The sequence below is a fragment of the Prionailurus bengalensis genome, chromosome X (assembly GCF_016509475.1).
Source record: "Prionailurus bengalensis isolate Pbe53 chromosome X, Fcat_Pben_1.1_paternal_pri, whole genome shotgun sequence".
Classification (NCBI taxonomy): domain Eukaryota; kingdom Metazoa; phylum Chordata; class Mammalia; order Carnivora; family Felidae; genus Prionailurus; species Prionailurus bengalensis.
The window spans coordinates 92,380,779-92,407,818 of NC_057361.1; the positions used below are offsets into that span (position 1 = coordinate 92,380,779).

At 41.9% G+C, this 27,040-nt stretch overlaps 1 protein-coding gene across 1 annotated transcript in view; it reads right to left on the reverse strand.

The window, feature by feature from the left end:
- TRPC5 (transient receptor potential cation channel subfamily C member 5) overlaps positions 1-27,040 on the reverse strand; it is a 268,250-nt gene that overhangs the window by 98,126 nt on the left and 143,084 nt on the right. The window contains exon 4 of the mRNA XM_043569889.1: positions 3,276-3,797. Within this exon, the coding sequence (XP_043425824.1) occupies positions 3,276-3,797 (522 nt within the window). The remainder of the gene's footprint in view (positions 1-3,275; positions 3,798-27,040) is intronic.

Genomic DNA, 27,040 nt, shown 5'->3' on the forward strand with positions numbered 1-27,040 from the left:
ATGAGTAGTTGTATTAAGTATGTTTGCTCTACAGAACAGAATTAGACATTAGGATTAGAAATAGAGTTGATAGTGATAAGAAATAAGTGTAGGAAATAATAAAATACTTAGGAATAAGAGCCAGTAAGGAAGTATTTTCAAGGAGAGAGAAGAAAAGCAATAGAGTTGTGAATAGTCATGCAACTGTTTAGGGTGGAAAGCCATGGTATAGTTAGTTCCGAAGAAGGTTTATGAACAAGTCCCTGTTTTTGTCATATGCAAATTAGCCAACCCTAAGTTGGTGATATTGATAGAAATAGCTGCTTGGCAGCTGACACAGGTCATGCACTTAAAAGACAATTAGAGGGAAATACATTAACTCAGCAGTCCACTGATTGGATACTTCTTTTTTTTTTAATTTTTTTTTGATGTTTATTTTATTTGAGAGAGAGAGAGGGAGAGAGAGAGAGAGAGCAGGGGAAGGGCAGAGAGAGAGGGAGACACAGGATCCAAATCAGGCTTCAGGCTCTGAGCTGTCAGCACAGAGCCCGACGCGGGGCTCGAACTCACAGACCGTGAGATCATGACCTGAGCCGAAGTTGGTGAGCCACCCAGGTGCCCCTGATTGGGCTTCTGATTGGAATCTTGGATTTCTCCTCCAGGAGACTGGAGAGAGTGGCTGGCCCTTTATTTAAACTAGCCCTTCTCTGGATCTTCTTGAGACTAACACCAAAGGCAATTCTTGTATGGCATGGACGGATAGAGAGACAGGCTCATCATTTGAGACAAACTTAAAGCTGTGAAAACCAAGGGAGTTAGGTTGATAGATGGCAATTAGAAAGCACAAGTCTATCCTTGTGTGTTTTGGCTAATGTGCAATGAGCAGTTGTGATTACATAGTTATATCTTTATGTAATGATTAATGCCAGTTATTACAGTTTGTATAATCCTTATTTGCTATTGATGCACATCATTTTATTGCTATGTGTTTTAACAGATTTTAACTAATAAAATTTCATTCATAAGTCAAATAATGTGTTCCTCTTAAATTACCTGGTGGTGGATTTGGAGGCTACCAAACCAGCATAAAGGAACCCCACTCAACAGAAGATGGAGTATACACAGAGAAAATATTGTACCGGGAGTCTGAAGTTCTAGTTCCTTTTTTTTTTAGGTTTGTTTATTTATTTATTTACAGAGAGTGAGTGCGGGAGAGGGGAAGAGAGAGAGGGACAGAGAATCCCAAGCAGGCTCCATGCTGTCAGCACAGAGCCCATTGTGGGGTTTGATCTCATGAACCACGAGATCATGACCTGAGGCAAAATCAAGAGTCCAGCACTTAACCAACTGAGCCACCCAGGTGTCCCTGAAATTCTAGTCCTGGCTTTGTCAGATTATCCTGAACAAATCTCTGAAATATGGTCCGTTCTTGTCTGTAAAATGAGTTATAATTACTTTTCTGCCTACCTTCAATGGTAATAAGGAATAACTAAAGTGATAAAGTTTTCAAAGACTTTTGTATGAATATCTGACAATGGGACAATACATGAAATCAGCACTTTTTAGGAGTATCTGAAAAATGTCTATAGGACAATACCCGAGAGTCTATGTGACATGTAAAGATTATCCAATAGTTTTACACCTGTTTTCTAGGAGATTAGAGCTTTCTTATTTTGCTCCATGTCAAAGTTATAGTTTGGAATTGGTTTATGTTTCATTCTTCTGAGCTCTTTTTCTTTAAACCATAAAATTAAATTCTTTCTGGGGGTCCACTTAAGTTCTAGTAGGAATAACAATGAGGAAAAACCAACAATGAAAAAGCCTTCTAGGAAACAGTAAATTATATTTCATTCAAGGCTAAGATTTTGTTGCTGACGGGGTTATGTAACTCTGAACATTTATTACCCCATTATTACCCAACTAGATTTTTATAATGATTTTTTAAATCAAAGTTGACTATTGTGTTCTTATATCAATAGCCTTATCTTAATAGATTTGAGGTATTTAGCCATTTCCTCTTCCTCTTGGGTATACTTATCTTTTCAAAGACCCTATTTCCCCAGTCCATATTTAAAACTTGTTTTTCTTCTGCCTATATAACCCTTAGCTCAGAAGCCAATCAACCAACCAACCAAAAAAAAAAAAAAAAAGAAACATAAAAAAGAAGAAAAAAATAACCCTTAGTTCCTTTAGTTCTTTGACAGTTATTTGTATTGACAGACACAGCTACCTATCAGTCTCAAATGTCTTCAGGGTCATAAAGAATCTTTGAAGGTGATCTCCATTATACCTCTGAAGGATGTTAATGCATTTTAGCAAGGTAAGGAAAACAACTGAACTCTCTACCCCTTGTCACAATTTCATCCTAAAGACCTTAGTAAAATACTGAAAACGTTTCAAGAAGTATTTTTTAGTTTGACATAAGTATTCACGTAAAGTGGACTAGGGAGCTGCAGTTATGAAACACAACTTTAGTGTTTCAGATGCCTTTATTTATTTTTTTTTTTTTTAATTTTTTTTTTTTTTTTCAACGTTTATTTATTTTTGGGACAGAGAGAGACAGAGCATGAACGGGGGAGGGGCAGAGAGAGAGGGAGACACAGAATCGGAAACAGGCTCCAGGCTCTGAGCCATCAGCCCAGAGCCCGATGCGGGGCTCGAACTCACGGACCGTGAGATCGTGACCTGGCTGAAGTCGGATGCCTAACCGACTGCGCCACCCAGGCGCCCCAGATGCCTTTAATCAAACATGCTATTAACGAAAATAATTCATTTCAAAAAGCATCCAGACCATGAGCCCTCCATGATTATTGACCACCATGGCCCCAGGATGAAGGGTGGAGTCATTTGTTATGTGTTCTCATAGAAGTTCTCCTTCAGATCACTTACGTTGCATGTAATTATATATTCACTGATGTGATCATTTACTTAATGTCCACAACTAGCTTGTAAGTTTCATGAAGGTAGGGTCAGTGCCCATTTTCTGTATCCCAAACACCTAGAACAGTGCTTAATAAGCATTTTGTGAAAGAATGAGTACTATTTCATCAACAAATCAGATGGTCAGTCTTTTCCCCTACTTATCTGTCCATAAAGAAAATATGCAGAGGCTGTGTGTACCTTGGATAAATGAACCTGTTTTTGTTTTGTTTTGTTTTGTTTTGTTTTGTTTTTGAGGCCTGTTGAACCATTTGTTTGTGGAGGGGTAAGTAGTAGAAAAATGCCAACTCTCACTCTGCTGTGCTGGACTCTGGAGGGTGTAAGGTTTCCTTAAAGCAGAGAAGAGCTCAGCTTACCTCTTTCTGGTGGTATTTGATTGCCACCTTCAGCTTGGCCAGGTCATGGTACTTCTGAGGGTCAAGCTCTTCACTGTGGTCATCTCGATGGTTGAGGATGATCTCCAGTTCCCGGGAGCTCCGAGCTTGGTCCAGCAGGTCTTTGGCAAAGAGCTTGCACTGCTGGGAGAGTTCCTCATACTCGGCCTTGAACTCATTCTCCACCTTGCTGAGCTCTTTGAGCTCCCAGCCCAGACGGAAGGCAGTAAGGATGGGGTCCTCGCTTGATAAGGCAATGAGTGAGGGGCTTGCTAACGCTTTATAGATGTTCAGACGGGAGCGGGAGTGGCGCAGACTGTCTACCTCTGAACTGGACACACACTCAACACAGTTGCAGCGGATCTGGTGGGGCCGTGGGATAGTGACCCGTTTTTGAACAAGCAATTTGATGATTTCATAGTTGTTGGTGTGGGCGGCCAGCATGATGGGAGTGATGTCCGGTGTGAACTCAGAGAACTGGGTATCCATCATCAGAGTGGGAACCTAGGTGCAATAAAATAAAGGCATAAAGGCCAGGATTAAGGCTAGGAGGGAGAGGGAGCACAGGGCATTAAATGTTAGTGATTCAGGAATTGGAGTCACTTTTCTTTTGCCAATGACCTTCATCATCGTAGCTATTTGTGGAATACTAACTATATGCCAGGCATACAGCACTTTACATGTATTTACGCATTTAATCCCCATAACCTTGTGAGGCAAATATTCTCCCCAAATGAAGAAGCTGAGGCACACAGAAGTTAAATAACATACCCAAGCTTACATAGCTTTTAGTAACTGAGCCAAGATCCAAACCCAAGCAATAGGACTCTAAAGCTTGGTTCTTACATTTATGCAATCACAATATGCCCAATTCCATCTGAGGCACAATGGGGGATATAGAGAAGAGAGGGAAATTTTTTCCTAACCTTCTGGAATTTAGTTGAGTGGGTCAGACTTACATAAAATTGGTAAGTAGGAGTACACAGTAGCATGTGTTCAGTTCCAAATAAATCCTAAAGACCATGCCACTAAATCAAGCCCTGGAGGCTAAAGAAAAGATAATCTAAAGTGTTTACATTGGTTTTGTATGTATATAGGACTTCCAGAGACCAAAGACCAAGGCCAGATAGAGTTCTTCCAACTTCCTGTAGGTCTCAGCAAGGTAGAGAGAATCTCTTATTGTCAGAAAGAACTACTGTGTAAATGAAGACCTCTTGGCTTGGGTGAGGGGTTACCAATAGCTAAAGGGACCTTTGATAACACTGTTATGTCCATGATGCAATGCTTGCTGTAAATAGCAGTTATTGGTGGAAGGCATGGAGTTCTTTGGGTATTCACGAGCATTTTGGGGTGAGCTTGCAGAAAGTGCAATGATCAATGATCATTGCTCAATGAATAAAAAAAATATTTTGGCTTTAAAATGTGTGTTTTGGTCATATGTGGAATTTGAGAAATGTAATAGAAGACCAAAGGGGAAGGGAAGGAAAACTGAGTTACAAACACAGAGGGAGGAAAACTATAAGAGACTCAAGTACAGAGAACAAACTGAGGGTTGAGGGGGGTGAGGGGTTGGGTGGGCAGGGAAAATGCATGATGGACATTGAGGAGGGCACTTGTTGGGATGAGCACTGGGTGTTGTATGTAAGTGATGAATCACAGGAATCTACTCCTGAAGCCAAGACTACACTGTATATTACCTAACTTGACAACAAATTATTAAATAAATAGTAAAAAAAAGACCCAAATTATGGAAAGAGCCCAAATTTCCATCAACTGATAAATGGATAAAGATGTGATACACACACACACATGCGCGCGCACACACACACACACACACACACTGGAATACTACTCGGCAATGAAAAAGAATGAAATCTTGCCATTTGCAATGACATGGATGGAACTAGAGCGTATTGTGCTAAGCAAAATAAATCAGAGAGAGAGACAAATATCATACTTCACTCATGTGGAATTTAAGGAACACAACAGATGAACATGTGAGAAGGGAAGGAAAAATAAGAAAAACAGAGAGGGAGGCAAACCATAAGAAACTCTTGAATAAGAGAACAAACTGAGGGTTGATGGAAGGAGGTGGGTGGGGGATGGGCTAAATGGGTAATGGGTATTAAGGAGGGCATTTTTGGGGATGAGCACTGGGTGTTATATGTAAGCGATGATTCACTGGGTTCTACTCCTGAAACCAATAATACACTGTACATTAACTAACTTGAATTAAAAAAAAAATCTTTAAAAGAAAGAAAAAAAAATAAACTGTGTGTTTTGGGACCCAGTCTGTTCTCAGTGTAATAGGGAAATGGAGACAGCTCTATACCCACAGAAGAGTCTCAGTGTGGTAGGATCTAGAGCTAAGGAATGAGGAGGACTGAAATAGTCAGAGGAGGCTTCATGGAGGGGTGGAGCTGAGCATTCAAAGCATGGATAGGATTCCAGGAAACTGTGAAATACTGATCTTCATACACTTAGAAAAGAATAGTTCCAAATACTCATTTGGATTGGGGAGAACAAAACATGGATGATTGAGATTCTCATGGAATAGACAAATATTGTTTTACTCAAAAGTTTCTTTTTTAAAAAAATGTTTATTTATTTTGAGAGAGAGAGAGAGAGAAAGAGCAATCAAGCAGGGGAGGGGCAGAGAGAGAGAGAGGGAGAGAGAGAATCCCAAGCAGGCTCTGTGCTGTCCACACAGAGCCTGGTGCAGGGCTCGATCTCATAAACTGTGAGGTCATGACCTGAGCTGAGACCAAGAGCCGATGTTTAACTGACCCAGCCACCCAGGCACCCCTCAGAAGTTTCTTTTTATTCTTAAAAATGTTTTTTAGAAAATTGCAGTTGCTGATGAACTGACAAAACGATGTGTAGCAGTTTTTCATCATCTTCGCCTCCTTCTCGCTTTGGATGAAAGATTCACGAACAGGAAAGCGACAAGAAAACAGGAAGTGCGAGAGAGGTAGAGGAGAAGGAGGGGAAGAGTGTGCAAGAAATCTAGTTCTTTCATGGAGTGGTTGCATCGGTCTCTAAATAGTTGAGAACTGGCTGCACATTGATCATCAATTACTTGGATAGAGCAGTGAGAAAGCATTGTTAAACATTTAGAGGAAGCAGCTACAAACAAGACAGCAGGAAGTGAGCAACTGGCTCATAAAGTAAATTGGACACAGGAAAGAATCATCTCAGAAATTAACATAAGCCTCCTGGCTAAGGAAGAAGTAGTTCTGAGTGGGCCCAGGAACAAACATAAACACAACAACCAACACAAAGCCTTGAGTTGGGGGAGATGGTAGATGAGTAATGTTCTGCCCAGGAAGAAAGCAACTCAGTTCTGGAAATCTGCTCCTTCCTACTGGGCAGAAGCATTTCTCAGTCTCTGCTATGATCTAGAGGCAGGATATGTGGTGAGTGGAGGGAAGATAGCCTATAGCACAGGATTCCCTGGGTCGTGTTGGAGGAATGTGTCCTCCCTACCATGCTGCTCTTCCTGTCCTCTCTCTCTCCTCACTTCCTTGCTCTTTCTCCTTTTCTTACCCTTTTTCTTTCTTTCCCTCTATTCCAATGCTGACAGGCCTGTCCAAGACAGACGATGGTACATGTGAATATTGCTTAGCCCCACTTGTGTCATGGAACTGAAAGGTTGTTGTCTATGCTTAGAATGTGAAATGCTTTCTGGAGCCATCTGATTCCATTGTCTTTGACGTGGTGCTCCACAAGGAGCCTCTGATTCTCTCTTTGGCTTTCTGAGTAAATGACACAAGAGAGGAAATAATTTTAAAGGAAAAATGGTCTACGGTGACCAACCGTGTCTTCCTACTCTCCCGTCAATATTATTCACAGGTGGCCACACTCATCTCATTCATTGCTCTCTGTCTGTATGTCCTTGTGGGATCCTCTGTGTGTAATGGCCTCTCCTCATTTCTCTGCAAGTGAAGGGCCACTGTGAGCCCTGGCTTCTTCAATAACTCCTCCTCTTAACTTGATCCTACCCCTTAGTGACCACCCAGATGTTGTGGACACTAGGTTACATCAAAGATCTCACTTTTCTGATGTTGTCTTATGTTGTTCTCTAATTATTTCACATACACATTTCTTGCCTCATCGATGAGGTTGTGTGAGTCTAACACAGAGCTGTCTTAGACTGCTTTTGTTTTCCCTATAGCATCTATAGCACAGTGGGAGACACCACAACAGGCACCAGCCAAAAAAATTTTTTTTCTAGTCTCAGCTTAAGAAATTGACTCATTTACAGACCTAGCTCCCATAATCTGAGTCAATGTGAGCCAGTTTCCTTGGGTCTTTCCTTCTAATGTCCAGCTGAGAAGGTAGACATTCCAAGACTAAGGAGGGATAGCAAATGGGCTTTATAGGGAATATTTGAGTTCCCCCCATCATAGGACAGTCTGTACCTGCCATTTTCACAATTCTATTGTTTCAAAGTGGAGACTCTGACCCAAAGACCACAGATCTATACTACTCTTCCCCTCTCTGCTTCTTCTTTTCTCATCCTGCTGCTTTTCCCTTCCCCAGCTGTAGGGACTATGGGCTAAGCATCAGGATAGCCATAGTAAGGAAAGAGAGATTCAATAATGAAGGTCAGAGATTTCTGATAATACTCAAGACTTTGTGATATGGTCTACAACAGGGGCCAAACAGGTAATAGGTAATAGAAATGATGGCTGTGTGTGGGTCCATATGCATAATTTGGATGAATGAATGATAGAAACTAGTGAACTGTAGAACACATATCCTCTCAAAGGGAGTATCTGCTGCTCCATTCCTTGTTGTCATAAAATTGTTGTTATAAGCACGCATAAAGGCCCGACGTTGTGGGTTCTCAAGCGAAGTCAGAAGTATGGATTTTGTAGTAGAATTTCTTATTTTGTTGTTGGCTCACTTCTTTTTTTAAAAAATTGAAGTATAATTGGCATACAAATCCTATTAGTTTCTGGTGTACATCATAGTGATTTGATATTTTGAAGTGTTTAAAAATGACCCCCACAATAAGTCTAGTTACCATCTGTCACCAATGAAAGTTCTTACAGGGGCACCTGGGTGTGGCTCAGTCAGTTGGTGAAGTGTCCAACTCTTGATTTTGGTCCAGGTCATGATCTCATGTTTCATGATATTGAGCCCTACATTGAACTCTGTGCTCACAGTGCAGAGCCTGCTTGGGATTCTTTGTCTCCCCGCCCCTCTCTCTCTGCCCCTCCTGTGCGGGGCTCTCTCTTAAATAAACATTTTAAAAAACTTACAATATTATTGACTATATTCCTGATGCTATACATTACATTCCTATGCTTTCTTTTCTTTTTTTTTATACATTCTTAAAAAAAATTTTTTTTTAATGTTTATTCATTATTGAGAGATAGAGACAGAGCATGAGCAGGGGAGGGGCAGAGAGAGGGGGAGACACAGAATCCGAAGCAGGCTCCAGGCTCTGAGCTGTCAGCACAGAGCGTGACGTAGGGCTCAAACTCACAAATGGCGAGATCATGACTTGAGCCGAAGTTGGATGCTTAACCGACTGAGCCACCCAGGCGCCCCACTATGCCTTATTTTCTAACTGGAAGTCTATACCTCTCAATCCCCTTCAGGGTAGAATTTCTTAAAGTTGTAAATGTTGGCTCAAAAAAGCTACAGATAGTGTGCAGTCCAAACAAAATACATATATGAGGCGATCTAGGCTGGAGTGAATCAGTTTGTGACCTTCGAGCTAACATAGAAATTGTGAGATGGAGGGGTAGGAGAGGAAGCTGGACATTTAGTCAGGGGCCAGATGATGAAAGGCCTCATATGTTATGTTAAGGAACTTAATGTTGTCTGTTGGCGATGGGGAGCTACTGAAGAGTTTTAATCAAGGAGAGTGGCATAGTTGAACAAGTGTCTTACAAAGGTCAGTATGGCCCAAGTAGGGGGAATGAGCAGTATTAAATGTGCTGGTAAATGTTTAATAAGCAGCTTTCCATGAAAAAATCTTGATTGGTAGTGTTTGCCTGTTTCTGTGGTGTGAGTACTCCCATTGCAGCCAATTTCACGCTACCAATACAACCAGAGAGCACAGAATTGGTATGAGATGCGTACAACCAGCTCTTACCAGCCTGTGTAAGCCAGCTCCAGCATATCACTGGATGAGTATCAGAGAGATGAGACTAGTTAAAAGATGTCATTGGGGCACCTGAGTGGCTCAGTCGGTTGACCGTCCGACTTCGGCCCGGGTCATGATCTCGCAGTTTGTGAGTTCGAGCCCTGTGTCGGGCTCTGTGCTGACAGCCAGGAGCCCGGAGCCTGCTTCAGATTCTGTCTCCTTCTCTGCCCCTCCCCGATTTGTGCTCTGTCTCTCTCTGTCTACCAAAAACAAATAAAATGAAAAAAAAAAAGTAGTTGAAACCAAGGGAATAAGTAGGATCAGCCTCAGCTTGCCCCAGCTCCTGCACAGCTCTGTCTGCTGATCTACTCCAAGGACTGGGCCCAGCCCGTTTCCAGAGCAAGTGAAGCTTGAGGTAGGATGTGCTCAAGTGGCCAGTCTCTGTCTCCTCCATTCCAAATTGCAATCACTGGGGCCCTGCATTAGGACGCTCTTTGTTCTGTTAGTTTCTAAATCCCAGCCTCTTCCCCACGTGTGCCCTCCATTGTTCAACAAGATTTCTACCTGGATCATAATCTGAGTTTCTGTTCATGTAACTGGCCTAATAGTCCAGATCTAGTGTATTTTCTGGATTATCCATGCTTCGTCTTTGAGCTATACAAGTCTGTAAATTGTAATACAAATATTTAATGAAATGGAATTGATCAGTGCCTTATGCAGCATCTATTTGTAAATTTCTCTGCATCTATTTGTAATTTTTTTTCAGCATTTCTGATAGCCTATATCAGGGGTCAGCAAACATTTTCCGTAAAAGGCCAGCTGGTAAATAGGTTAGACTTTATGGGCCATGCAACTCTGCCTTTGGAGCAGGAAAACAGCCATAGGCGATGTGAAATGAATGGGTGTGGCTGTAAGCCATAACATTTTCTTTACAAAGACAGGTGACAGGCTGAATTTGGCTTGCAGGCCAGAGAATGCAGATCCCTGGCCTCCTGGATCCCTCACTAATTAATGAATTAAATAAAATCTTTGACACGTGTTTAAATTTGTATAAGGATCATGATTTAACTTTTTTTTTTTTTTTAAGTAATCCTTTAACAGCCATTTTGTGTTCAGATTGAGGTCAGGTAGCAAATTCAATTTTATTCTTTTCTTATCAAGTTTTGCCTTCTCTTTCAACTCCAAAATTATACTGATGGATCTTGGGCTTCCCATTAAAAAGTATTATTTTTAAAAGGAAAAGGGAAGGAGGGGAAGGAAATCAACACACGAAGAAATTAGATTTTGTTCATATTACCTACAACTGTATTTCTAAAGAAACCTGGTGCATGAACCGACTTGAGTTTTAAAATTTGCAATGATGTGGGCTCAGGCCATGGCCCCTAAAGAAGCTACCTTGCCTGCCTTTCCCTGGGGCTTTGCATTCAGGCCCTAATGAGTTTGCTCCTGGATCTGCCCGAGGTCTCCCTGTCGAAAAGCTAGCATTGTATTCGAGGATCCTTTTGGATTAATGAGCTCAGAACAGAGCCGTGCTAGGCTCAGCCCTCATCACATAAAATGCAGTACAGTGAGCTAAAGTCAGCTTCTTTCTTATTTTCACCTAAATTCCATTGCCAGAGGATACAGAGGGATAGAAAATGCTCCACCTAGCCCACTCTCAGGACTGGCCAGAGCTTTTACAAGGTTATTATACTCAAGGGGCCCAAATGATACATTCATTTCCATTAACCTCATCACTGGACACAATCTGCTAATTGGAATTTTTCTGAACCCTATTGTTACCAGCCTTAGGCAGGTGCCTTTGCTGGAGTTTATCACAAGCTTCTGAAATTAAACCCCTCATTTGTAATTAATGGGCAGACCCCTTATCAGGAGCCACCTCATTCATACCCACAATGCCGTCTGGTCATGGGCCAAACCTCTCCATAATTGGCACTTCCTCATGCAGCTGGCCTGATAGCATCATGTTGGAAATGAACCTCCCATCTTATGCCTGGATTTGGTGAAACTGCAATACTTCTTTTTCCACCTGCTGGATCCCCTCTTCCCTGCCCCCAACATGACTCTGCCTTACCTGTGAGGTCAGTTAGCTAGTAGTGGTGATATGCCAGCTACTTTGCAGCAGCCATTGGCATCAGATGGGAAATAATCTGTTTCCCAGAGGCTGATAAAAGCAGAACTGTAAGAATTAAGATTTGCTGGATCGTCTCAGCTGATTTCAAGGCTAAACTATATATAATCTAGATTGGAAGGCTAAAATGAAAAAAAAAAACTTATTTGGGGACAATGTTACAGACCTCAGGTGGTATTTTTAAAAAGTTAATATTAATATGTAAAAATCAATAATATATATAACCATGGCCAGCATTAGCCTGATTAGCAGGGGTAAATATGATACTAATGGTTACCAGTTATCAAACACTTCCCATATACCAGGCACCATGCTGGACTATCTCATTTGGTCCTCACCATGGTTCTATGCTATACGCATAGTAATTATCCCCATTCACACCTGAGGAAACTCAGTCTTAGAGAAGATAAGTGCGTCGTCCAAGGTCATAAAGCTAGGAAGTAGAGTGGCCAGAACTTGAACCCAGGCAGTTTGGCTCCGAAGTCTGTACCATTAACCAATATACCACTTCACCCCCAACAAGCAAAATGCCAACCGTTTGATTTTATGACATCAATAAACAAATCTACAATCCTAACGCTGAATATTCAGATATATCGTAAGTATATATTATAGGTTTTATTGGGCATTAATTAACTTAATCGACTAGTATTCTACTCTAAACCCAGATAGATAAACATTATGTAGCACCGCTCAATGTTTGGAAGCCTACAAAATCATTCTTGATTTCTCATCAGATGGGGGCTCTTAATTTTTCGAAAAGATAAGAGCTAAGTCTGTGAGAAAAAATATATAGCTAATTCCATAGGTTGTGAGTGTTGGTGATTTTAGTTTTCTGGTTAGAGGAAACCTAGGAAGGTTTTTCTCAAATCTAGATTGTCGCAAAGTGTAAATGAATCACTCCGAACACTTTTCTTTGCAAAATTTGAGCTGTAATGAATGATGGGAGCCAATGACTCCAAACGGTGCACCTTTGGATAGATATTGCAAATGAAGGAGGAGGTAAAAGAAGCCAAGATGCTAAGTGCATACACTGTGGGTGGCTTTTGAGAAGCCAGCCCTCTGTGAAGGCATTCTATGTACCGTTGAGATATGACATTTCTCAGCAAAATAGTGAAAATGATGCAGCGAGTCAAAAATAAGTAAATCAGAAGATGTCCGTTATTATGGAGATGGAAAACATGTCAGAATTGAAGGGTGGTCATTGTGTCTCTATGATGGCACAGAGAAATGGAGCCTGGATCTGCCAACGTGAGTGTAGTTAGCTTTTCACAGAGCCCTATGTTGGAGCTTGATGCAAATATCTCTTTAGGAACGCCATTGTTCTTGGTTCATTTTTTTGAATGTAATTTGTTTTAGTTTTTTTAACGTTTATTTATTTTTGAGAGAGTGCAAGCGGGGGAGGGGCAGAGAGAGAGGGAGGCACAGAATCCGAAGCAGGCTCCAGGCTCTGAGTTGTCAGCACAGAGCCCGACGTGGGGTTCTAACCCACAAACCGTGAGATCGTGACCTGAGCCGAAGTCAGATGCTCAACCGACCGAGTCACTCAGGGGCCCCAATGATGTTTTGTTTTAAGGCTGCTCAGTTCATGCTCAGGCATTGGACTGAAGGGTTATATAATTGAAGGACAAGGCTTGAGAGAGATGTCACATTCATGAAGCAATTATTGACCCCACTTTCCTGCTTCTCTTAGTTATCCACACCTGAGGCAAACCAGGTAGCTAGCCCTAGCCTCCAGAGGTAGAATACTAGTGCTCAACAGCTACTTTATTTTAAGTTTATTTATTTATTTATTTTGAGAGAGAGTGGGAGAGAGAGAGAGAGAGAGAGAGAAGGAGCAGAGGAAGGGCAGAGAGAGAGGAAGAAAGAATCCTAAGCAGGTGCTGCACTGTCAGCGCGGAGCCCAACATGGGGCTCGAACCCACAAACTGTGAGATCATGACCTGAGCCAAAACCAAGAGTGGGATGCTGAACTGCCTGAGCCACCCAGGTACCCCACAACAGCTACTTTAAATGCCGGCATAGTCCCTGAGGAGGTGGGGAGCTTTTCCTTTACATGACTATCTTCGATCTTTTCAGCAAAGCAAACATTATAAGGTCATCAATTCCCTTTTGTCTAGTGGTAAAACATCTGCAAGGTTGAATTTTGCATTTTGCTGTATAGTTAGACAAAGTGCAGTGAAGAGTGAGGGGCAGCCATTATGTAGTATAGTTTAGAGTTTCCCCAAATTCAGAGTTAGTAGAAGAAAAATGGGTTTAAAATCTGAATTATCTAGTTTCGTTTTCTAGAATGCACATAGAAGCTTTTCAACTTTTCCCTGAAGACATCATATGAGAAAATGTATGTAAACTGCAGCATGGAGAAATTCAGAAGTCCTGACATATAAGATCTAGTCCAATGACTGTCTCAGGCCCATGGGCCTTATAGCCAAGATTTCGGTCTTGGAGGCACAAGAGGTGTTGGAGGAGAGCATGAATTCATTCCTTCCATGCTCTCAATTTCAAAGAAGCGTGGCCCTGATCTCCTCTAAATAGTCCCTTATGACTTTAGAAGCTGTAAACATAGCTCAATCCAAGGCCTTTTGAGAATGTCTTTACCCTTTTATACTGTATCGTCTTTTGGGTTAATGTGGTCAGTCATTTTATTACATACTGTTGAAATCACAATCTGTCATTCATCTGAAAACTTTGCAGGTTCAAAGTCTCTCTTCCTTCCAATATTCTATTAATTAGTGAACTGGACCTAGTTCCCAGTTTTCCTTCTCCATAGCCTCAATCACTTAGAGATTTCTATTCTTTGCAATTCAGATGGAAAAATTGTTGTTTTAAAATTTGTTTTACATTTATTTATTTTTGAGAGAGAGAGAGAGAGAGCACAAGTGGGAGAGGGGCAGAGAGAGAGGGAGGCACAAAATCCAAAGCAGGCTCCAGGCTCTGAGCTGTCAGCACAGAGCCCGATGCTGGGCTGGAACTCACAAACCGTGAGAGCATGACCTGAGCCGAAGTCCGACGCTTAAGACTTACTGCATGGGGGCGCCTGGGTGTCTCAGTTGGTTAAGCGTCTGACTTTGGCTCAGGTCATGCTCTCACGGTTTGCGAGTTCGAGCCCCGTGTCGGGCTCTGTGCTGACAGCTCAGCGCCTGGAGCCTGCTATGGATTCTGTGCCTCCCTCTCTCTCTGCCCCTCCCCCGCTTGCACACAGGCTCTCTCTCTCTCTCAAATATAAATAAACATTAAAAAAATTAAAATTAAAAAAATTGTTTTTGAAATTCTGTCCCTACCATGGAAAGGAACAATTTCTTTCCAGGTAATTCGAAGGCAGTAGAGTTAGTGTAAACATTGCAGAAGACCCTTAAGAGCAGAATAGATGCTTCCCTGTCTGAGATTGTTTCAGAATGCCCCCAGAGCAGAGTTTCTCAACATTTGGGGCCAGACAATTCTTTGTTGCGGGGGCTGTCCTGTGCATTGTAGGATATTTAGCAGCATCCCTGGTCTCTACCCCTTAGACGCCAGTATCAGCTCTCCCTTCCCCTAGATTTCACAACCAGAAATATCTCTGGGCATTGCCAAGTGTCCTCTGGGAGGCAAAATCACCCTGGTTAAGAATCACTGCTCGGCTACGAGGCTTCTTTGGCAGTGGGCTGACTGGAACAGGGAGAGGCAGAACTAGCTAGAATTCGCCACACCAGTCTTAGGCTCTTTTATCCCAATGCACCTGAGAATTGCAACGCACTCCCATCGGTACACCAGCTCATGGGGGCAAGAATCCTCAATGCCTGGAAGGACAGGGAGTGAGAATGCCACTCCTTTCCCCAGGAGAGGTTACTAGAATTTTATTTTCAGGAGAATATTAAGTTTGAAAAACTCTAGAGGCGTGTTGTGCATTATGGCGAACACTAGCCACGTTTGGCTACTTAAATTAATTAAAATTAAATAATATTTTATTTTTCAAGTAATATTTAAAAAATTTAGTGCCTCAGTCATGCTATCTACATTTCAACTACTCGATAGCCATACGTTGGCCACCCTTTTGTACAGAGTAGATACAAAAACAAACAAACAACCATTTCTATCATGGTAGAAAGTTCTATTGGACAGCACTGCTCTAGGAGGTTGATAATCACCCGATTCTCAAAAATACTTAAATTCTTAAAAACGTGCTAGAAACTTTGCTAAGCCCTTGACATGTATTATCTCGCTTATGAGGTAAGCACTGCCATTATTTGTATTTTATCGAGAAGACAACTGAGGCTCAGAAAGGTGAAGCGACTTGTCTAAGGCTATACAGCTATCAAATGGAGGAGCCAGGACCTTAATCCAAGTGGTTTCGATCCAGAGCTTGGGTTGCTAACAAGCGTGCGATATGGACTCAAGGTGGTAGAATGACCGCCGTCTGGCATCAGAAGCAGCCAAGACATGCTAGTTGTGGACAAGAGAGTTTTCTTCATATGTGGGCGGAACAGTGTATCTGGAGGGTGTGGATCGACACAGAGGCCTAGAAGGCAGGTGGCTGGTATTGTACAGGTTTGGAAACATGAATGGGGGTAATGGGAAGGATATAAGATATATAGGATATGTATATATATAAGAGGGTACTGGGATTCACTTCCTGGAATTCGTCCAACAAAGCTCAATCTTGGCACTCTTGACATTTTGGCTCAGATGATTTTTGTTGTTGTTGTTGTTGTTGTGGGGGTTATCCTGTTCATTGTAGGATGTTTAGTTGCATTCCTGGCCTCTACCCCTTTGATGCCAGTAGCAACTCCTCCCCAAGTGCGACAGCCAAAAACATCTCTAGACCTTGCCAAATATCCACCGAGGCACAAAACTGCCTAAAGTTTAGAAAAGTAGAGCGTAAAAGCATAGTCTTGGTTACATGACAGTAAGGCAAGGGCTTCGGTATAGCTACCAAAATACAAGATTCAGAGGGGACCAGCAGCTTGGCTGACCGGACAATGAGCTGCAGAGCTGTTGGACCCCAGGTCTAAGAGTCTCCATGAATAGGAACAGGATGAGTCCCAGAGCCTGTACTAGAAGAGTCCCCCCATGGGAATGAAGTATCTTTAGGGGTGGTGGTACTGAAGGGCTACGGTGGCAGGGAACTAGGCAGCTCATTATGGAGATCACCTTCCCACGGCACGACACTATTATTCTATTATCTTTAGCACACGCATCTCATGGCATCAGCACCGTCAGGGTCTTTGGTTATCATCCAAATGGAAATTCCATGAGTTATGGATGTGCCAGGCAAACATGAGACAAACCTACAATGCTGTTCCTGGCAGGAAACATGTTTTATGGTTGGTGTTGCTGGAGGCACCCCGGGGAATTTTCTATTTAGACCCCTGTTTCTTGAACTCCCCACCTGGGATTTCCGAGTGGCTTCTCTCAGAAACACCCATGCAACAAGGAGCCCCTCCCTCTGTAGCAGGACTTGGCTAAGGTTGGGAAGCCTTTGAGAAAAGAAGCTTGAGCCCGCATAATGGCAAGAAGCTTGGGTCCACCTACGACAGGCATCTCGGCAAAACTCATTTCAAGAATATTTCTTTTTTTTCTTTAGCAGAAACACAGGATTCAAAAGTCTGGGGTGGCTGTGGCAGCATGCATCACGAGGAATGGGTGATTACGCAGTATGCAATGGCCAAGATTAAATTATGGGGTCATAATAAGAAATGGGTCATGTTTAAAAAAAGATGTAACTTTTGGTTGATAGGAAAAGCAGCTTTAAATCATTGTATGATTGAACCTATGCCCATCATGCTGACACCATCAATCGCAAGCAAGTTCTTTCCAAACAGTCTTTGACAAGCGGAGGTTTACTAATATCCATGTAATGTACTGCATTTACTCATATATTTTCCCTTTGTTGAATTTTGAGAGGAAAAACTCAAGAAAAATGTCACCCCCCCGCCATAATTTCTTCCTCTCTCTGGCATTACTTTTAATTTTATTGCTTTGAGCTTGCAGCTGCATTTCCAATAGTGCATTCTCAGGCAGAATGCCTTTTATTCTTGTCAGAACAGACCAAATGTTAAAGGAAAGGGGCAGGAGCTTGGCTGCCTCTGGTTGGAAATGGGAGAAGGGAGAGCTACTCTGGGCTTTTACCGCATGGCTACTGTCTCTTCTGTCTCTTGTCTGTCTTTCTCCCAGTACACTCCTAGGCTAAAGGTGTAGGTTGTGGTCTCTCTAGAGACAGCTAAGTTGGTGCTGATCACTACTGAATTAGGAGGACATCAACTGCCTTGTCCTTGTTTCCCTGAAGTCAAACATGCCTGAAATCTGAAATGTGGAAAGGCACAGACATTTCAAATGTAAGGATGACCTTTCAGTCTCTTGCAAAGCATTCCCCTCTCTCTGAAAGATCCATGTAACCAGATATCTTAGAGCTTCAATGAAGTCTTTCATTCTGCGGCACCTTTTCAGGAATGCAGGCCAGGGCTAATGAAAGGAACTTAGAAGGCACTGGGGCTCTCGATTAAATTCACTACTGCTTAAATTTCTCCTTCATATTCAGTTAATAGGGGACAAGAATCCCAAAGAGTGCTGAAATGTTGCAAGAGGCAGTGATTGAGGCTCCCAGATGTTTGATTGTTCTACTCCCCAGTGTGTAATTGGAGCTCTCAGCTCCATAGATGTGGGGGATTTGTGTATTGTCAGATAAAAGCAGCAAAGGTGATCAGGTATGATAGGAGGACGCTTAGCCCCCAGGAAACCCTTCTTCATCTGTGGTCTCGTAAATGTCATTCATTCATAAATTTCAGACTCCCTGGGGGCCCCCGACATACATTTGAAGAGTCTGGGGCAATTGACACTTGCACGGAATTGCCTTGGTATTTCTTTCATATCCTGCCAAAGGTTCTGCTCCATCAAATTAACATTGGGGTGCTTAACTCTTTCTGAGGCTAGAGGTTACTGCACCTTGGATCGATTGCAGTGACAGAGAAATGGTCTAGATTGCTACTATGTTTCATTTAATCCTGATTCTATGATTAAGTAAGTGCGCTCCACCCAAACAGATACCCACCAGAACTTCAAAAGTTTTATTCTAGAAATGTATCAATGACATCACTGCCTGTAGAATTATTAGTGAACTCCCCTATGGTTTACATATATATATATTGGGACTTTGTATTATTGCCTGTGTACTATACCAATTGTATGTCAGGTACAGTACCTATTTAATGTGGCTTTATAAAGTAGTTTTAGAATAGTTTCAAAATATTGTTCATTTCCTCACAGCATCCCTGTGATATTTAGTATTATCCCTTTGCTTTACAGTGGTAAGAGGTTAAAGTATAAAAAGGTTAAGTAATTTGCCTAAGGCTACATAAACAGTTGAGGAATGGAATCGTCATGTGAACTCCACTCTAAGATTTTGTTCAACATATCATGTGCCACAGCCTGTATACACATTGCAGAATTGCAGGGTTGGAAGACATGCTGGAGATGACATAGCCCAGCCTCGTAATAGATGTTTAATCCTTTTGCTAACACTCCTGCCCAGTGGCCATTCTGCCTCTGCTCACATATGTCCTGGGGTGATATGCCATTTCATTTCTCTTCACTACTGATATTATGGTTTTGAAATTGGGTGGCAACATTTCCTTCCTCCCCATCAACCACGACTCAGCACCCATGGGCTGCCCATTCTAGTATGGAACCCTTTATTAAGAATGTTTTCTTGAGTAGTGACACAACATGCAGCAGGTGGTGAGGATGTACTCCTTCCTATTTCCTGACTTCATCTTCAAGGGAGTGGCAGCTATGGCTGTGGTTGGTTCAGTAGCTGACCTGTAGTTCTTTGTCAATACTGAAGAGCTACCATCCTCAAGATGACTGGCTAGGAGACAGTTGCCCAGATCAAGGCTTATGGAGCCCCACTGGAGGACATCACTCTGGAAGATCAAGTGGTACTTCTTGCAGGCATACCTCTGGAGGAGGAGGCTACCCTTGGTCAGTGTGGGGTGGAGGCCAGGACCTCCAGAAGTGGCTGACCACATGCGTGGAGGTGAAGTCCATGGTACCCTGGCCTGTGCTGAGAAAGTGAGAAGCCAGACTCCCAGAGTAACCAAAAAGGAGGAAAAGGAAAAGGAAGGAGAGGAGGAGATGATAATGGGCTGTATCAGCAATGGATGTAGCAGTGTTGCTTCATCCATGTTATACCCACCATTGGGAAGAAGTTCACCAATGCTAACTCTTGTTTTGTAAGTTTTTAAATTTACTTTGAGAGAAAGAAAGCACAAGTCAGGGAGGGAAAGAGAGAGAGGGAGAGAGAGAGAATCACAAGCAGGCTACGTGCTGTCAGCACAGAGCCCCGATGTGAAGCTCGAATCCACAAACCATGAGGTCATGACCTGAGCCAAAGTTGGATGCTCAACCAACTGAGCCACCCAGGCGCCCTCACCAGTATTAACTCTGAAGTGCTTTGTGATACTGATTTTTGTGAATGAAGCCATTTGGTTCAGTCTGCCTTGCTTAAAAAAAAAAAAAAAACATCCTTTCCTATCTTATATTTCATTCCCTCCTGTTACAAGGTGGCTTCTCGCTCATCGGATCAATTTATGGATGCTGGCCCAAGGAAATATTTCAGCCCAGTTCCCAAAGAAGGAGCTCAGGATTGAGAATGCCAACTTGGTATTTTTATTAGGCCACACTGTTCTGTCTGCCTACTGGGTTGTGTTCTCCAGTCCTGAAGACCAAGAAGGATGGAATTGATGCTACCAGTTGAATCATTTAGTTGAAATTATGAATTCAGGATTCTTCCTCGGTGCTTTAAATGAACCAAAGTAGTGGGAACCGCCAAAGAATGATTTTCAGGTAAAGACAGCCTTGCTTATTTGAGCTACTTCCCCTAAATGAGATCTATAGCATTTTCTCCGAAGTCAGTCCTAGGATCCAGAGAACAGTTTCCATTCTGATCAGACAAGCTATTGCCCATAGAAGCTTAGCACTGACGGCAGAATATATGAGTTCATCTTGTTCTGTTTCCGGTTTACAAATGGGAACCAGCTGATTTAGAAACCATGGCAGTCTCTGATTAAAATGATGGAGATTCTAACACTGGCAGAAAGAAATCAAGCTCTCAGGAGGGAAGGCAGAAAAATAGCTGCACAAAAGACAAGCCAGGGCTCACCACTGTGTACCCCCTTAGTAGTCCAAGGGAAGGCTATTTGGTTGGTAAAAGCTCTGAATTATGACTACATCTATATAATGGATGAATATTTCAGATTCAGTATTAGGGGTTGTTAGGCTTGGTTTTTAGACACAAATATATTTAAGTTTTAGAGAATATATTTTAATGCTCTCCTGCACTAAATGTACTAATGTGGAGTCAAAGATATTGTCACTGCGACATTTTTGTGGCCTTATTTCCTTGGGTCTGTAGATCCTGTCATCTAACAAGAGAGGTTTGCTTCATGGGATTGGTATAAGTCTTTTGGGGCACCATGGAGATTGGAAACCTTGCCTTGAATTTTGTTCACAACAAATACCAGCTCCTTAAAATAACAAATATTTGATTTCAAGAAGGTTTGTATATCTTTGGAATGTCTTTCCTCTTCACCAAGAGCTGAAATTTGTTTAGCCTATAAGATGAAGGATTTAGGTTAGATGCAAGGAAGACAGACTCCAGAATGTGTGACTATAAAATGCCATAAAATTTACTCTGGGTGGCTTTAAAGACAGAATGATTTTTTAAATTTTATTTGAGAGAGAGAGAGAGAGAGAGAGAGAGACAGAGAGAGAGAGACAGAGAGAGAGAGGCAGGCAGTGGGAGAGAGACATAATCCCAAGCAGACTCATGCTCAGCACAGAGCCTGATGCAGGGCTTGATCCCACGACCCTGGGATCATGACCTGAGCCAAAATCAAGAGTCAGACACTCAACTGACTGAGCCACCCAAGTGCCCCTAAAGACAGAGTAATTTTAATGTAGTGAAAACAACGCTCGAGTGAAAGTCGAAGTTATGCATCTTGGTTCTGCTATATAAGTCAGTCTGTTGAGCCTGGATAAATCACTTCCCTCTGTGAGTCTCACTGTCCCCATCTATAAAATGGGGAGGAGGTGGACTAGACAATCTTTCCAGGTCGGACATTCTGTTCATCTCGCTCATTCATAAAACCACTTATTGTGACAATATGAATTGACTTGAAGCATTATACCAAGTGAAATACCTCAGACAGAGAAAGACAAATACTGTATAATCTCACTTATGTGTGTAAACTTAAAAAAAAAAACCCACCAAACTCATCAACACAGAGAACGGATTGATGGTTGCCAGAGGCAGAGGGTAGGAGGTAGGGGAAATGGATGAGGTTGGCCAAAAGGTACAAACTTCCAGTTATAAAATAAATCAGTCCTAGGGATATAATGCACAGCGTGGTGATTATAGTTAATCATATTGGATTAATATAATTTAATACTGGATTGTATATTTAAAAGTTGCTAAGAGAGTAGAGCTTAGAAGTTTTTATCACAGGAAACAAGTGCAAACTATGTGTGGTGATGGATGTTAACTAGACTTATTTTTGTTGATGATCGTTTTGCAACATATACAAACATAAAATCATTATGTTGTATACCTGAAACTAATGTGCTGTTTTATGTCAATTATATCTCAATAGAAAACATTTATGGAGTACATGACATGTTCCAAAAGCTATTCTAGGCCCTGGGGATTCAAAAATGAACAAAATACAAAAAGCCACTTCTCTAGAGAGGCTGATACAGGCAACAAACATATCTGTTAGCTGGTGATAAGTGCTACTAATAATCTTGAAGCAGGGAAAGGGGGTAGGGAGCAATGGGGAAGGTGTCATTTTTACGTAGAGAGATCAAGGAAGGTCTGCCTGATAAGGTAGCATTGCAGCAAATATCTAAAGGAAAGAAGGGAGCCAACCATGTAGCTACTTGGGTAAGGAACATTTCAGGCAAAGGCACTCATGCTAGACCATTCCTTATAAGAGGCGACTATCGCTGAAGCAGATTGAGTGAGGGAGAGTGTAGGAGATGAGAGAAAAGAGCAGGGGTCAGATAATGCAGGGCCTTGGAGGCATTGGAAAGGGCTTTGGAGGGTTTGACCAGAATGACATGGTCTGACTTAGATTTTCAAAAGGTGACTGCCACTGGGAAAAGACTAGATTGTGTGGGGCTGAGAGGGAAAGCAGGGAGACCAGTTAGGAAGCTATGATAATCATCCAAGTAAGGGCTAATGGTTGCTTGGACTAGGGTGAGGAGGTAGGGGTCATGAGAAATGGTCAGATTCTAGGGTGGTCTGGAGTGATTCAAGGTTTAAAAGCTCTTGTCGTGGAAATCTCATGATTTCCTCTATTCTTTCTTTGAGCCCCTTCCAGATATTATTATGAGTCTATAATTGCAGTTTACGTACTTCAATCACAAGAAATTTTTGTTTATCCCCTTTGCGAATTCCCCAAATTCCTAGCTCTTCTGAAATCAAAGTGGAAAAAAAAATATTCTGAGTAACAATGGAGGTCGTTGGTACCATCAGTCTAGTGAGGGCTTCTCCTCTTTGAACTTGGTAAGGTTGTTCTATTCTAGGGCTAAATGCCATTTTATTGACTGCAGGGCAAGATGACACTAAAAGCTTCTACATTATCAAGAATCTCTGCTGGCATTATCCGTCAGGGTTGTCTGACCATCTTATTTTGACACAGGTACTGTGTACTCTCTCAGTGTCCCCAAAACATTCTTAATCTAGATGATTGCGTCAGCGTGGCATCGAGTAAAGAATTTGGAAACTATCCTATTTGTCTAATCAATGTAGACAATTTGAAGAGTTTAGACCAGAAATAGTATAGGCTTGTCATGTTACATTTCCTCTCTCATATGTTTCCTCCCTACTAAGGAAATTCGGGAAAATGTTTTCCCGTATAATTTGATACTTCCCTTTTTTTCTGAAGTAGCTATTATGCTGCCAATGAGTCAGGGCAAAGAATGGATTAAATGGATTTTTGTCATTGCTTGGGTATAAGAACTCATTCCTCTGCTAAAGACCAACCCTTCTTCCTGTTTCTGTTTCATTTCTACTTCCTTTGTGCTTGAGGTATAAGCCTGTCTGGTCCCTTTTATGCCTCCAACTTGGTGAATCCTAGCTATAAGAGCCATAAAGAGTTTCTTCCCTTTGAACAAAGGTACTTAAGCACTAAACTGGACACTTAAAAATAAAGGAATGATTAAGCATAAATACTCTTTCATTCAGGCTTTCTTATACCAGAGAAACATTAAGACATTTTAAGCATCACTTAAACAATTGTATACTTTTATGCAAAAAAGTTAAAAGATCTCAAATACAATTAGCTTTGCTCTTCGCTTCAGACTTGCTGTAAAACTGAGTAAACCACTATTCTCTAATACATCAGTGTTAATTTTAAAGGATGAATAAAGTGCTAATGACCCTAATAGGCAGAGTTTAGACAAATCAGTAAGAAAAAGATGAAGACACTAGTAGGAAAATGGGTTCAAAAATGAACAGCTGATTCACAGAATAGAACACATTGCTTACAATATGAGAGCATGTGAAATCCCACTTATAATAAAAATTCAAATGTAAAACAATAATGAGGTAGCATATTTAACTGTCCGATTGACAAAGATTTCCCCAAATCATTGACTTTTTTGCTGTCTCTGATTCCAAGGATGTGAGAAACAGGCATTCTCACACACTGTTGGTAGGAGAGCAATTTGGCAATAGAAATAAAAATTAAATAATGCTCATACTCTACGATTCCATAATCTTCATTACTAAGAATTTCCCTTACAGATATAATCACACAAGTGTTCAAAGACACACATGCATGCACACACATACACACACACGGGTATTCATCACAGTAGTGTTTAGAAAAAAGCAAAATTCAAAAACCTAAATCAAAAATCAAAAACCTAAATATCCTTGAACAATTTAAGAGTTCATTAATAGAGGACCGGTTAAAGAAATATGGCACATTTGTATGATATAATGCAATATTGCCATTAAAAAGATTATGGTAAAGATAAATACCTTCAGAGGGAAAGATGTCCACCGTGTGTCGTTAAAGAAAAAGAAGCAAGTTGCAGAGCATTCGTGCAAAGAAGTCTGTGTGTGTGTGTGTGTGTGTTTGTGTATATGTTTGTTTGAATATGCATAGAGAATACCTAGGAGGACACACCTATATTGTTCATAATGATGACTTCTAGGGAGTGAGTTTTGAGAGTAACAACATGTATTATTTTTACAACAAAAACTTTAAAATGAACATGGCTGTGGAGAAGGGTGGTGGTGGTCTGGGGCCCGGGTGCTTGAATAACCTCAGTTTGAGAGTTGAGAAATAATGGAGGGGGAAAGGGAGAAAACTGCTTGAGTAAATAGGGCACATATTCATTTTGCTTGGGTAGACGGAGCCCAAACTGCTCTACATTCTGGCTGCCTAGTAGGGCTTGACGCCTTCCCCATTTAGGCCCATTGGCAGGTGAGAAGAGACTATCAGGCTCTTCGATGACAAGGGGTGGATTGGAGGATCTCGAGGCCATTTTTAGCTCCACAGTTCTATCCACAATTCTCATATAGATAATGGAGCTGATGTTGCCCAACATCAAATCACTCCCGGTTGCCCTTGAAGAGCAGAAGAGCAGAAGAGAATTCACAAATTCCACTCTCCTGCTGCAGAAGTGTTTGCTCTGGGTTATCACCCCCCTTTTCTGGAGGAGAGTTAAAGGAGGTAGACTCACAGGAGATTTGTCAATGGTACCATGTTCCTCTCCCTTCTCTGACTTGTATTTCTTTGGACAGTTCTTTCAGTGCCTTTTGCTTACCTGGCTCACAGCCCCACCCCCCCCGCCCCCACCTTTTTTTTTTTTAAACGAACGGACTGGCAATAATAATCCACTGATAGTATGGTGAAACAAGCTTTCCTTTATTCATGATTCCTTTCATTAACATGCCTTGTCTGTTGGACTCACTCTGCCTCCACGCTTAGGGCTGGATTTATCAGTGACAATTCAGCATGAATTGCCAACCCTCTCTCCTCAAACCTTCAACCCTGCACCCACATTTTGAAATTTATTCTATAGGAAATAAGGAGGAACGTTGACCATTTGAATGACATGATCAGATACTAATGCTTGGGTACATACAGTACTTTCTTACCTCTAACAGCACTTATATTTTGACTAATGGTTGATAGGTTTGCCTCCTCTCTTCAATTAAGTTAATGAAAGGGACTTAGTACTCAACTTGGTGTGGTGGCTGAAAGAGGGTTGAGATGAAGACAACGGCACGGTTTCGAATCTAGAACACTGGAAGGATGACGGGAGGGATATGGGTGCCATTACCTGAGAGAGGATACACTGGATGCCGAGGAGGACCTAGAGGGCAAAGTGAGGCTAGCGCCGGCATTAAGAACACAGAATCTGCAGCCATGCTGCCTCAGTTTGAATCCCAGTTGGTCTACTTACTAGTTGCATAAGCTTGGGAAAGCTATTTAGCCTCTTTGTGCCTTAACGCACCCATTTGTAAAAATGAGTAATAGAATTATCTCGCAGGATGGCTGTGAGTATCAGACAAGTGAATGTAGCTTATGTATGTAGAATGGGCCTGGCACACAGTAAGTGCAAATCGGTGCTTACTACTTTTATTATTAGACGTAGTGAATTTTATTTTATATTTTTAAAAAAAATTTTAAAAAGATTATTTTTGAGAGACAGAGAGAGTGAGTGGGGGAAAGAGAGAGGGAGAGAGAGAACCCAAGCTGGATCCACACCATCAGCATGGAGCCCGATGTGGGGCTCGAACCCCCAAACCACAAGACCATGACCTGAGCTGAAACCAAGAGTCAGATGCTTAACCGACTGAGCCACCCAGGTGCCCCTAGACATAGTGAATTTTAAATGTTTGGGGTACATCTAGGCGGGCATGTCTAGCTGAAACTTGGGAAATAAATTATAGATCACATGATAGATATTGAGCTACAAAGGGAGAAGTGATAGAACTCCAGGCAGCACCAGTATTGAAGGAAGAAAAAAATAGGGATTCTGAAAAAGAGACTAAAAGGCAGTGGGCAGAGAAGGAGGAGGAACCATGTAGGCATGATATCATGGAAGCTACGAAAGTCGTCAGCCAATGAAATTAAAGTGGGACACCAACATTGGAACTGTGCGTATGGAGAGGGACTGGAAGAGAGGAGGGAGAGAATGTCATTTGGGGAAGTAGATAGATGAAAGGGGAAAGAGTCAAAGATCCGTATGGCCAGCTCCTCACAAATACTTGCTGAGGGGTAGCACTGTTCAACCAGTCCCCTGGGTTATCGGTGGGTCCAGCTTCTTTTGTTGTTTGTTTGTTTGCTTACTTATTTATTTCGAGAGACAGAGTATGAGTGGGGAGGGGCAGAGAGAGAAGGAGAGAGAATCCAAGCAGGCTCCACACTCAGTGCAGAGCCTGACGGGGGACTCCATCTCATGAACTGTGAGATCATGACCTAAGCCAAAATCAAGAGTTAGACACCTAACTGACTGAGCCACCCA